General features: G+C 43.9%; 1 protein-coding gene across 2 annotated transcripts in view; it reads left to right on the top strand.

The window, feature by feature from the left end:
• PIGU (phosphatidylinositol glycan anchor biosynthesis class U) overlaps positions 1 to 12,907 on the top strand; it is a 114,676-nt gene that overhangs the window by 81,764 nt on the left and 20,005 nt on the right. For both annotated transcript variants that reach the window (XM_003831824.4, XM_034947655.3), the window contains 3 exons: positions 4,872 to 5,026; positions 7,902 to 8,045; positions 11,780 to 11,904. In XM_003831824.4, coding sequence (XP_003831872.1) covers positions 4,872 to 5,026; positions 7,902 to 8,045; positions 11,780 to 11,904 — 424 coding nt within the window. The remainder of the gene's footprint in view (positions 1 to 4,871; positions 5,027 to 7,901; positions 8,046 to 11,779; positions 11,905 to 12,907) is intronic.

Below are 12,907 nucleotides of genomic sequence, written 5' to 3'. Positions count from 1 at the left end.
CAGGAAACAACAGGTGCTGGAGAGGATGTGGAGAAATAGGAACACTTTTACACTGTTGGTGGGACTGTAAACTAGTTCAACCATTGTGGAAGTCAGTGTGGCGATTCCTCAGGGATCTAGAACTAGAAATACCATTTGACCCAGCCATCCCATTACTGGGTATATACCCAGATGACTATAAATCATGCTGCTATAAAGACACATGCACATGTATGTTTATTGCGGCATTATTCACAATAGCAAAGACTTGGAACCAACCCAAATGTCCAACAATGATAGACTGGATTAAGAAAATGTGGCACATATACACCATGGAATACTATGCAGCCATAAAAAATGATGAGTTCATGTCCTTTGTAGGGACATGGATGAAATTGGAAATCATCATTCTCAGTAAACTATTGCAAGAACAAAAAACCAAACACCGCATATTCTCACTCATAGGTGGGAATTGAACAATGAGATCACATGGACACAGGAAGGGGAATATCACATTCTGGGGACTGTGGTGGGGTGGGGGGAGCAGGGAGGGATAGCATTGGGAGATATACCTAATGCTAGATGACGAGTTAGTGGGTGCAGCGCACCAGCATGGCACATGTATACATATGTAACTAACCTGCACAATGTGCACATGTACCCTAAAACTTAAAGTATAATAAAAAAATATATATATATAAAAAAAAAAGAACTAGGCATTCTTTATGTAACCATGCTACTGTTATCACCCCTAGAAATTTAACCTTGATAGAATAACATTATCCAATATATTCTCTCCAAATTCAAACTCCCCAATTTATATGTGACCTTTATAGGATTTGGGGGAAGGGATGGGGTTCAGGATGTATTACATTTCATTGTCATGTCCTTTGATCTCCACCTCTTTTTAGTTACACAGGAATTTTTAATCATTTAAATTATTTATATTTTTCATAGAATGTTTCCATTTCACCTTTTTTAAAATACATTGGCATAAGTTTTTAAATATTTTCTCCTCCCTGATACATCTACAGTTATGCTCTCTTTTACATTTCTAATGTTGTTTATTTGTTCGTCTTTTTTTCTTAATTATTCTTATTAGAAAGCCATCAATAACATGAGTCATTTCTAAGAACTAGATTTGGTTTTGTTGATTCCTTATATTGTACCTTTATTTTCTATTTTAACAAATTCTGTTCTTTATTATTTTCTTCCTTCTTTTGGGGTTTATTCTGTTTTTTCTAATATCTTAAAATGGGTGTTTAGCTTATTTATTTTCAATTTTTCTTCTATTCCAAAGTAACTTTCTTTAATATTTCTTTTTTTTTTTTTTTTTTGAGACGGAGTCTTGCTGTGTCACCCAGGCTCGAGTGCAGTGGCGTGATCTCGGCTCACTGCAAGCTCCACCTCCCAGGTTCATGCCATTCTCCTGCCTCAGCCTCCCGAGTAGCTGGGACTACAGGCGCCCAACCACCACACCCGGCTAATTTTTTTTGTATTTTTAGTTGAGTCAGAGTTTCACCACGTTAGCCAGGATGGTTTCGATCCCCTGACCTCGCGATCCACCCGCTTCGGCCTCCCAGAGTGCTGGGATTACAGGCGTGAGCCAACACGCCGGCCTACCAAAGTAAATTTCTAAGGCTGTACTTTTCCCTCAGAGTATTGTTTTATCTACGTTACACAAATAGTAATATGAGGTATTTTCTGACATCATTTCTCTTTGACTCCTAGGTTATTTGGAAAAGTGTTTTAATTTTTTATAATACAATTCAAGAGATTTATTATGCAACATGACTATAGTTAATAATATATTGTATACTTGAAAATTACTAAGAAAATAGATGTTAAGTGTTCTCACAACAAATAAGTGATACATATGTGAGGTCAGCAAGTTTTTTTCTAATTTATTTTAGGTTATCTTTTCATTAATAATTTCTATTAATTCCATTATCGTCAGAGATTGGAGTCTGTATGATAAAGATTCCTTGAAGTCAATGTGGGTTTATGGACTGATTTAAGTATGTGATGTTTTTATAAATACCCCCAAAATGCTTGAAATGAATGTGAATTACTTAGTTATTAGGTGCCCTGCTCTATATAAGTATGATTTGTAAGATCTTATGAGATTAAACTTGTGAAATGTGCTTCATTTTTTCTATTTGATTACTAATTTGTCTGCTTGATCTATCAATTATGCATTGATGATGGATTTGTCTATTTTTCCTTTGTAGCTTAATCCACTTTTGTTTTATATATGTTGAGACTGGTATTAGTTACATTCAAATTTAGAACTGTTATATTTTTCCAATGAATGGAGCCTTTTATCATTATTGGACTATTTTTATCTCTGCAATACTTTTTTACATAAAAGTCTTATTTTATCTGATAATAGTATAACCACACTAGCTTTCTTTTGCTTAATGTTTCCGTGGCATATCTGAAAAAGTCCTTTGATTTTCAGCTTTTCTGTGTCTCATATATATATATATTTTTTTTTCTCTCTCTCTTTTTTTTGAGACGGAGTCTCGCTCTGTTGCCCAGGCTGGAGTGCAGTGGTGCAATCTCGGCTCACTGCAAGCTCTGCCTCCTGGGTTCATGCCATTCTCCTGCCTCAGCCTCCTGAGTAGCTGGGACTACAGGCACCTGCCACCACACCTGGCTAATTTTTGTATTTTTAGTAGAGACGGGGTTTCACCATGTTAGCCAGGATGGTCTCGATCTCCTGACCTCGTGATCCGCTTGCCTCAGCCTCCCAAAGTGCTGGGATTACAGGCATGAGCCACCGCACCCGGCCTCTGTGTCTTATATTTTAAGGTATATCTCTTGTAAATAGCATGTAGCTGCATAACTGATTTTTTTCCTAACAACATGATTTATTTTATGTTATTTTATTTTGTTGTTGTGTTATGTTATGTTATGTTATGTTATGTTATGTTATGTTATGTTACGCTATTTTATTTGAGACAGAGTCTCGCTTTGTTGCCCAGGCTGGAGTGCAGCCGTGGTGCAATCTCGGCTCATTACAGCCTCTGCATCCTGGGTTCAAGTGATTCTCATGCCTTAGTCTCCTGAGTAGCTGGGACTACAGGCGGACACCACCACACCCAGCTAATTTTTGTATGTTCATTAGAGATGGGGTTTTGCTATGTTAGCCAGGCTGGTTTTGAACTCCTGGCCTCAGGTGATGTTCCCGCCTCGGCCTCCCAAAGTGCTGGGATTACAGGCATGAGCCACCATGCCCAGTCCCTGACAACATGATTTTTAGTTATACAGTTTTGTTCATTTGAATTGATTGTGATTTGTTTAAACTCATTTCTGTTTTCTCACATACTGGGGTGGTTTTTTTGTTTTCTGGTAATTCTTATTTTCCTTTTTCTTACAACAATAAATTATTTCTCTTCCCCCAGCATCTTTTTTTTTTTTGAGGAAAACATTTTTAAGAGAGGAAAAATATAGAAAATGTATAATGATAGCCATATGTCTACTGCCCAAACTAAACAGATATTAAGATTTTTGCTATATTGTTTCATAATTGCTGTTGTCATACTTAATAAAGTATGTGAGGCCAGGCGCAGTGGCTCATGCCTGTAATCCCAACACTTTGGGAGGCCAAGGCAGGTAGATCACCTGAGGTCAGGAGTTTGAGACCAGCCTGGCCAACATGGTGAAACCCTGTCTCTACTGAAAATATAAAAATTAGCTGGGCGTGGTGGCAGGCACCTGTAGTCCCAGCTACTCAGGAGGGTGAGGCAGGAGAATCCCTTGAACCCGGGAGGTGGAGGTTGCAGTGAGCCGAGATCACGCCGTAGCACTCCAGCCAGGGCAACAAGAGCGAAACTCTGTCTCAAAAAAAAAAAAAAAAAAAAAAAGCCAGGTGCAGTGGCTCACGCCTATAATCCCAGCACTTTGGGAGGCCAAGGTGGGTGATTCACGAGGTCAAGAGATGGAGACCATCCTGGCCAACATGGTGAAACCCGTCTCTACTAAAAATACAAAAATTAACTGGGTGTGGTGGCGTGCACCTGCAGTCCCAGCTACTTGGGAGGCTGAGGCAGGAGAATTGCTTGAACCTGGAGGCAGAGGTTGCAGTGAGCCGAGATCGTGCCACTGCACTCTACCTTGGCGACACAGCAAGACTCTGTCTCAAACAAAGGAAAGCAGATAAAGTTGAAGTTTTTTTAACCCAAATTTGGGTTTTTTTAAAGTCTTTTTTACTTGTTTATTTCTTTTCATTTTGCATATGAATGCCAGGTTATATGAAGTTTCTTAGGTTCCAATTATATTTTCCTCTCTGGTTCCCAGGAGGCTAATACTATCATAACTTTAGTATATGTCCTTCTAATCTATGTTTTATGAAACTTACAGATTGTGTGTGTGTGTGTGTGTGTGTGTGTAAATAATAGTATTATTTGGTATAATCTCAGAACACATAAGTATTTCCATATAATAGGCTTGTTTGGCAATTTTCTATTATAACTAACCTCATATTTTTTAGATCTAGCCATGTTGACATTTATAGATACAATATATTCATTTAACCTGGCAAATAGTATACCATATGTCAATATACCACAATTTATTTGTTCCTCTATTGAAGGATTTTTTTCTTGATATTCCAAACAATGGTGCAATGAATGTTCCTCCATTTGTATCTTCTGCAACTTGTCTCCTGGATACATACCTAGAAATGGTGTTACTAGATCTGAGGTCAGAGGATGCACCCGTAATACCTTTTTAACACTTACATCCTTCTTAGTTAATTAAAGACCAAAGCAAAATTATAAACCTGTGTATCATAGTATGGTTTTGCGGGAGGGATCTTTAAGTGTAAGCTAATAGCTGCCCTCTGTTGTTTACATCCCTAAGTTTATATCACTTTGCCTTCTCTCCAGCGGCAGTACATACCTGTGAAAATGAAGAGCAAAGCCTTCTGGATCTTTTCTTGGGAGTATGCCATGATGTATGTGGGAAGCCTAGTGGTAATCATTTGCCTCTCCTTCTTCCTTCTCAGCTCTTGGGATTTCATCCCCGCAGTCTATGGCTTTATGTAAGTAATGACCACGTTAGAAAATTCTAGAAGCTGTGGGGAAAAGGGAACCCTTGTATACTGTTGTCAAGAATGTAAATTAGTACAGCCATTATGGAAAACTGTATGAACATTCCTCAAACAACTAAAAATAGAATTACCATTTGATCCAGCAATCCCACTTCCGGCTACTTACTCAAAGGATTTTTTTTTTTTTTTTTTTGAGACAGGGTGTCGCTCTGTTGCCCAGTCTGGAGTGCAGTGGGGCCATCTCCGCTCACTGCACCCTCCACCTCCTGGTTTCAAGTGATTCCCCTGCCTCAGCCCCCCGAGTAGCTGGGACTACAGGCATGCACCACCATGCCCAGCTAATTTTTGTATTTTTAGTAGAGACAGGGTTTCACCATGTTAGCCAGGCTGGTCTCAATGATCCATCTGCCTTGGCCTCCCAAAGTGCTGGGATTGCAGGTGACTCAAAATTTTTGAAATCAGTTTGTTGAAGATTTGTCTGCACTCCCATGTTCATTGCAGCATTATTCATAATAGCCAAGTTATGGAATCAATCTAAATGTCCATCAACAAACAAATGGATAAAGAAAATTTGGTATATATACACAGGGGAATACTATTCAGTCTTAAAAAAGGAAATTCTGTCATTTATGACAGTAGTAGGGATGGAATTGGAGAATCTGATGCTAAGTGGAATGAGCTAGGCACAGAAAGACAAATACCGCATGTGTTCTCACTTATATATGGACTCTAAAACAATTAATGCTCATAGAAGCAGAGAGTAGAAGGGTGGTTACCGATGCCGGCAGGGTGGGAGAATGGGGAGATAATGGTCAAAGGGGTACAAAATCTCAGGAGGAATATGTTTTTTTCTTTTCTTTTCTTGAGTACTAGCACAGTGTGGTGAATATAGTTAATAATAGAGTATTGTACATACCAAAATTGCTAAGAGAGTAAATTTCAATCGTTCCCACCACAAACAATGTTTAATATTTGAAGTGATGGAAATGTTAACTAGCTAGATTTAATTATTCTACATTGTATTCAGAAATCATAACATCACATAAAATCACCCGTAAATTCGTACAACTATATGTTGTCAGTTAAAACCCCCCCCCCCACAAAACTCTGGAAGCTAATTTGGTTTTCATAGCTCTAGCTGGACTCAGAGGGTGAGCGACCACAGGAAGCCTTTATATTAAATAGCAGCGGTTCTCAAACCTTAAGGTGCATCAGAATCACCTGCAGGACTTATTAAAACCCAGATTGCTGGGCCCACCCTCAGAGGTTCTGATTAAGTAGGTCTTGGGGAGGGATCAAGAATTTGCATTTCTCCGGTTTCCAGGTGATGCCAGTGCTATTGGCCTGCTGGTTTAGGGAACACACTTTGAGAACCTGTACTCTGAAACACACCTTTGATATGGTGGGATTAACCCATTTATGCCTAGTGTTCTATTATTGGAACACTAAGCTTGTGGGAGTTATTTATGTCCTACTGCTCAAGGTCATCGCCAAGGTCTGATTTTTCACACAAAAAATTTGCAACCTCCAGCATAAGTGGGTTAAAGAGCACTCCCTGGGAACATCCAAAGCAAATACCAGCCTCTAACTGGGAGATTTGGGCTCAATTCTAAACAGGAATGGATGTGTTCCTCTAGTGCAAGAGGACCTCTGACAGTTTGAAAATAATACCACCTGCCACATGTCAAACCTTGAGGGAAAACTCAAATGGACTCGAGTATTGCAGGCTTGTCTGAGTTTATATTCATGAATTCTATAAACATTTCTGAATGCCTTCTGCATGCCAGGCTCTGCGTAGGTGCCGAAGACTCGGTTGCTCCCTAAGCTTTGGGGAGCTCACAGCCCAATAGGTGACAGACTCTTAAACCTGTGCACGTGTGGAAGGGATCTGAGTGGCAGAACTCTATTTGGAATTCTGGACTGCTTATTTGTGTTAAATCCTGGCTGAGCATAACAATGACTTGCTAACTTCAGCTCTTCATGCTCTGCCTTAGATAGGAGTTGCGGTGCCAGGTGAAGAGTTCTTTCTGCTGGGCCACGGATTGTGTTCTTTACCTCATTTCCCAGAAAAGGAGGTATAGTTATAGCAAGAGGCAAAAGTTAACCTGGGCGGAGGCCTCAGTCAGGGAAATCTGACCAAGAGCCATCGCTCATCTCTCCCTCTGCGTGCCCTATTTGTTGTCCTTTTTGAATTGTGTATTGAGATCAGTTTCAACTTCATATTTTTTTAAATCAAAAATGTAAACTTTAGAAGAGCCAGAATTGCAGCGAAATATTTGTCTGATTTAATTGGACAAAAAGTTTTCCAGTTAAACCCTAATTTCTCAATTAAGACTAGGACCCTGGGGATCTTAGCCAGAACCCACCAATTGTTCCTAAAGCCGCTGGAAGTCTCACTTCGGTCTCAGGCACTCGGTTTTCTGGCTCCTGCTGTGGGGTGTGGAGTAAGAATGGAGAGGAGCAGGATCTTTGAGCATGGTCCTCTAGGCAGGTCTTTAGAATGCCCAAAATAGATCGTGTGTTTTAAAACTCATTTGTTACAGTAGTGGGTATCTCCTGATTTTAAACTGTCTTGCGCAGTAAAATAGGGGTGAGTCTCTTCATTCCTAGGATGAATCCCTGCCTCATTTCAGATTTGTTTGGCTTAGCTAATATTTGTTATGGGTTATCATTATATGTCTCTGCTCATTTTTGTTAATTACCTGTATCCAGGGTACCTAGAGAGCCCTTCCCATCCTGATCTCTATAGGGAGAAAGTCGTCCTTGGCTGCCCAGCAGTGACCAAAGTCTTCAGGAGAAATCAAGGTCAAAGCAGACAATTTATAACTTTCGTCTTTTTTCTCTCCCTTTGTTTTCTTAATTCCAGACTTTCTGTTCCAGATCTCACTCCAAACATTGGTCTTTTCTGGTACTTCTTTGCAGAGATGTTTGAGCACTTCAGCCTCTTCTTTGTATGTGTGTTTCAGATCAACGTCTTCTTCTACACCATCCCCTTAGCCATAAAGCTAAAGTAAGTGGCTGGACCTGCTGCTGCTGTGTGTACAGAGCTGTCCGAGAAGCCCCTGCCTCTAGTAGCCTTGAGGGTGGCCTTCAAATGTGGAGCACCTGCTGTCAGGTTTAGAGCATCTCACCTAAGGAACCTGCCTTCAGTTGCCGCAGTTGCCAGCGCCATAGCAGGCAATAGAGTCGCATGGGTGCAGGCTGCAGTGAGGGTGCTTTGGAGCCCCAGCATTTTCCCTGGCCTCACTCTGAGGTGCTCAAGTCCACATTGCTGCTGAGCCCATTCACTGTTTTGGACTAGAGCCACGTGGTGGCCAGGCATGGTGGCTCACGCCTGTAATCCCAGTACTTCAGGAGGCTGAGGCAGGAGGGTCACTTGAGGCCAGGAGTTTGAGACCAGCCTGGACAACATAGCAAGATCCTGTATCTACAAAAAATTTAAAAATTAGCCAGGTGGCGGCCTGGGTGCAGTGGCTCACGCATATAATCCCAGTGGATTACCTGAGGTCAGGAGTTGGAGACCAGCCTGACCAATATGGTGAAACCCTGTCTCTACTAAAAATACAAAAATTTGCCGGGTGTGGTGGCGGGTGCCTATAGTCCCAGCTACTCTGGAAGCTCAGACAGGAGAATTGCTTGAACCCAGGAGGCAGAGGTCACAATGAGCCAAGATTGTGCCACTGCACTCCAGCCTGGGCGAAAAAGCAAGACTCCATCTCAACAACAACAACAACAACAAAAATTAGCCAGGTGTGGTGGTGTGCCCCTGTAGTCCCAGCCGCTTGGGAGGCTGAGGCAGGACGATGACTTGAGCCCGGGAGTTTGAGGCTTCAGTGAGCTGCTTGTGCCACCGCACTTCTGCCTGGATGACAGGCGGAAGTGCATGTCTCAAAAAAAAAAAAAAAAAGAACAGGAGTTGTGGAGGGGAGTGTGTTTGGAAAAAGTGTATCTGGTGGAATGTCTCCATCAACAGCCCAGTGACAGGTCCTCCACAGGGACTCTGGATGGTTTAGTTGGGAGGCTGGCCACCTGCAACTGTTTAATCTCCTGATCTGTTTCCCTCCAAAGGATGTGTGGAGTCCTCTTCTGCAGTCTAAGAGAGCTGACAGATGTTAGGCCTGCTCCATTCCAGGTGCCTTTCTAGACCCTCTGAAACATAATCATACCTAACCTAGCAACTCCTGGAGGTAGGCGTTAGATTCTTATCACTCCCATTTTATAGTTGAGGAAATCGATGCTCAGAGAGGTAGGATGATTTTCCCAGTCACACAGCTAGTAAGCAGTGGAGCTGGGATTTAGACTCAGGTTTGTCTGGCTCCAGAATCTATGCTTATCCCCCTGCACCATGCCAAGCTCCGGAGAGATTGCTTGTAGTAGCCTCCGGAAATGGTTCTATTATCCTAGCTTCAGATAAGGGAAAACAGACACAGACAGGTACAGATATGCCTAGATGGTCTGGGGAACCTGAAAGAGTTTGATTTAGATTTCAAGATCTCAAGTTCTCTGTCCTAACCTTCCTGCCATTCTCCATGGTCTGTGCACCAATGCACGTGGTTCCCATTCTGTAAAACCTCAAAAGCTGATGCTTCCTTCCCATGACACAGCCTTGGCCTGGCTTCTGACAGAACACCCTCCTTCCATGGCCTGGCAGGCTCCGGAACTCTGGCAGCCTTGCCCAGCTGAGCTCTCCAGCTGTTTGTGGTCCACCTTCCCTGTCCTTGTTCCGGTTAGGCCCAGCCACTGGGTGAAGAGGAGCAGGGAGCCCAGGGCACTTTTCCGCACTGGCTGTGCAGCCAGCTCTCCGGCAGCTTTCATTGTCTGCATGCAAAGCCACACATTGCTCCTGGGTAGGCAATAATGTCACCATTTTATGACCTGAGCCAGGCCCACACAGTTGTGGGGACAGAAAATATGAAGAGACTTGCTCTCCCTGCTGTCTTCTCTTCTGCCTGGGTATGAAGCTCCACCTAAGCTCTCCTGCCCCCTGCAAGATTTGTTTCCAGTGCCAGCTTTGTAGGAACAGGGCCCTTCAGGCCACCCCAGTCCCTGTGCAGTGCTGCAGGAGGCTGTAGTCTGTTTTTTTGTCACCGCATTTTCACCAGCCTTTTCATAGAAATGTTGCCGTTGTTACCAGCTACCTGAAAAGCCTGAAGCCAGTGATGTGGATTGTGTTTAGGAAGATGTTCACACTGAGCTATAGCTGGATGCTTCTTAGAGGCTACAGGGCTGCATGCCTTTGCCAAGCTGCGTTTCTGTGGCACTTGCTGCACAGCAGCACTGGAGCATTCTGGGTGTGGACATGTTTGTCTGCACATCTCAGATTCACACCCATTGAGTCACCCTGACCTTTGACCTGCAAGACAAAAAGGTCATTAATCTCTGAAGAAAACCTTCATGGGCTAGGCATCTAGGTACTGTGCAGAAGTAGGCCATGTGCATGTGGTTGAAATGTAGCTGAGGAGGGTATAGATCCAGCCTCTCCCTGTTGGCTTCCCTTTAGCACTTGGTCAGCTCTCGGAGGGGCACTGAGATTGAGCTCTGTCCCCCAACTCTCTCCTGACCGGAGCTTGGAAGTGTGATCAGCACTCAGGAGAACGGTACTGGGCGTGATTAAGAGCTCTGGAGACAACTCCATCGCTTACTAACCTACTCAGTCAGTGCACTTCTCTGAATCTGTTTCCTCATCTGTGAAATACAGGTGAGAGGATTGCCTACTTTTTTTTTTCTTTTTGAGACAAGGTCTCACACTGTGTCATCCAGGCTGGAGTGCAGTGGTTGATCATGGCTCACTGCAGCCTCAACCTCCTGGCACCAGCAACCCTCCCACCTCAGCCTCCTGAATAGCTGAGATTACAGCCATACGCCACCACACCCGGCTAATTTTTAAATTTTTTGTAGAGATGAGATTTCACTATGTTGCCTAGGCTGGTCTCAAACTCCTGGGCTCAAGCCATCCTCCTGCCTCAGCCTCCCGAAGTGCTGGGATTACAGATGTGAGCCACTGCGCCCGGCCCAGGATTGCCTGCCTTGAGGGGTGGTTGAGGTGTGGTGAGGATCACATGAGAGGATGCAGGAAAAGGACTTTACACAGAGGGAGTTCAGGAGAGGATACCCATTGCTATCACTTATTATTAGGTTAAAATAATAATTGAAACTGCTATTAGTTTAAGTTAACAAGAATAGTCCCAGCCCTTAAGAACTGAAAAGCTCTGTGCAGTTCACAGTTCTCTTCCTGGAAAGAAGTTCATCGCACTATGGGTCTGTAGACCCTGCTGACCATGTTGTTAGAGAAAAAAGGCATCAGCAAGGAGGCACTTCCTGCCTTGCGTCCAATTGTCAGAGGGGCCTCTGGCAAGGGAGGCTGCCTAATTATCCTGCCAAGCAGTCATTTAAGCCCAGTCATAAAGAATGCTGACTTCATTTGTTTTCTTCCTCTGTGGCTCCTAGGGGAAGGCCCAGAGCTGGCAGAGGCAGAGGGGGACTGTTGATGGGAAATGTCTCTGTGGGCTGTTTCCCTAGTGTTTGCCAGGCCCTCCTCACCACCTCTGGGTATTTCTGGGTCCCTGCAGTTTTCTGCTCTGCTACTGGGGCCTGGCCCATGCCTTGTGGATAGCAGAGCCAGCCCCTTCCTGAAGTCCCCTGAGGATTATTTTTGGTTCAAAGGATGGAGTCAGGAGTCTCTAGGGTAGGCCTGGTCCCTGACTCATCTTTCTCTCTCTCTCTCTTTCCCCTGCCCTGCCCCAGGGAGCACCCCATCTTCTTCATGTTTATCCAGATCGCTGTCATCGCCATCTTTAAGTCCTACCCGACAGTGGGGGACGTGGCGCTCTACATGGCCTTCTTCCCCGTGTGGAACCATCTCTACAGATGTGAGTACTCCTGCCTCTGCCATAGATTTGTGTCAGCCTGGGCCTGGATGAGACTGCTGCAGGGAAAAGGAATTCATAGGCATTTACCAGGCACCTGTTATGCTGGCAGCACTAGGAGGGGAGCAGAGGCATGAAGCACAATATCTGCTTCCAGGTGCCGCGGACTTGTGATGATAAAAATAATTGCCATTTTTTGAGCACTTACTGTGTACCTGGCCACTGTGGCTCTCACAGTGTTACATGCATTAATTAGCTCATTTGATCTTCACACCAGCCTTTGAGGTAAGTATCCACGTTTTGCAGATGAGAAAACTGAGGTACAGAAAGGTAGAGCCACTCATTCAAAGTCACGTGACTTCTAATTAGAAGAGCCGGGATTGGAATCCAGATCTGTGAACCCCTAGCCAGTGCTGTCCAGCAGGGCTTTACGATGATGGAGAAGTCCTCTGTCTGCACAGTTCAATAGGGTAGCTAGCCACTTGTGTGCCTGAGAACCTGAATTTTTAATTTAAATTTCAGAAGCCACATGTAGCTAGGCTACCATACTAGACAGCAGAACTCTATGCCCTGGGCTTTGAACCATTCCCCAGCGCTGCACCCAAAGGTTACTAGAAGGCAGAGGGGCAAAGTTAGACTTCCCTGCCCACTGTGACAACCCCTCTAAGCTCTAACCATCCCCTCTTCAGAGGTGGCTTAGTGGTGACCTATCTGTGCTGCCTAGGCCCCCAGTGCTCTTAGCCCTCTATGGTGGGTTCTTTTCATTGTTTGGGGGCTCTGTCAGGGTAGATATCACAACTCATTCACCTTTGTGTCCCCAGCACTCAGGACTGAAGCTGACACATAGAAGACCTTGCAAACATTTGTGGAGCGGGTTTTTAAACCTCCCCAATAAAGAGGCAGTGTCAGTGGCCCAGCACCACCTGATTCTCTAAACGAGGCATGGAAGGGAGCTGTTGAACTTTCCTTGCCTGCTGTGGGTGTCCAGCAAGGTGTCAAGAATGAA

The sequence above is a fragment of the Pan paniscus genome, chromosome 21, assembly GCF_029289425.2.
Source record: "Pan paniscus chromosome 21, NHGRI_mPanPan1-v2.0_pri, whole genome shotgun sequence".
Classification (NCBI taxonomy): domain Eukaryota; kingdom Metazoa; phylum Chordata; class Mammalia; order Primates; family Hominidae; genus Pan; species Pan paniscus.
This window is presented reverse-complemented; position numbering and strand designations above follow the sequence as displayed.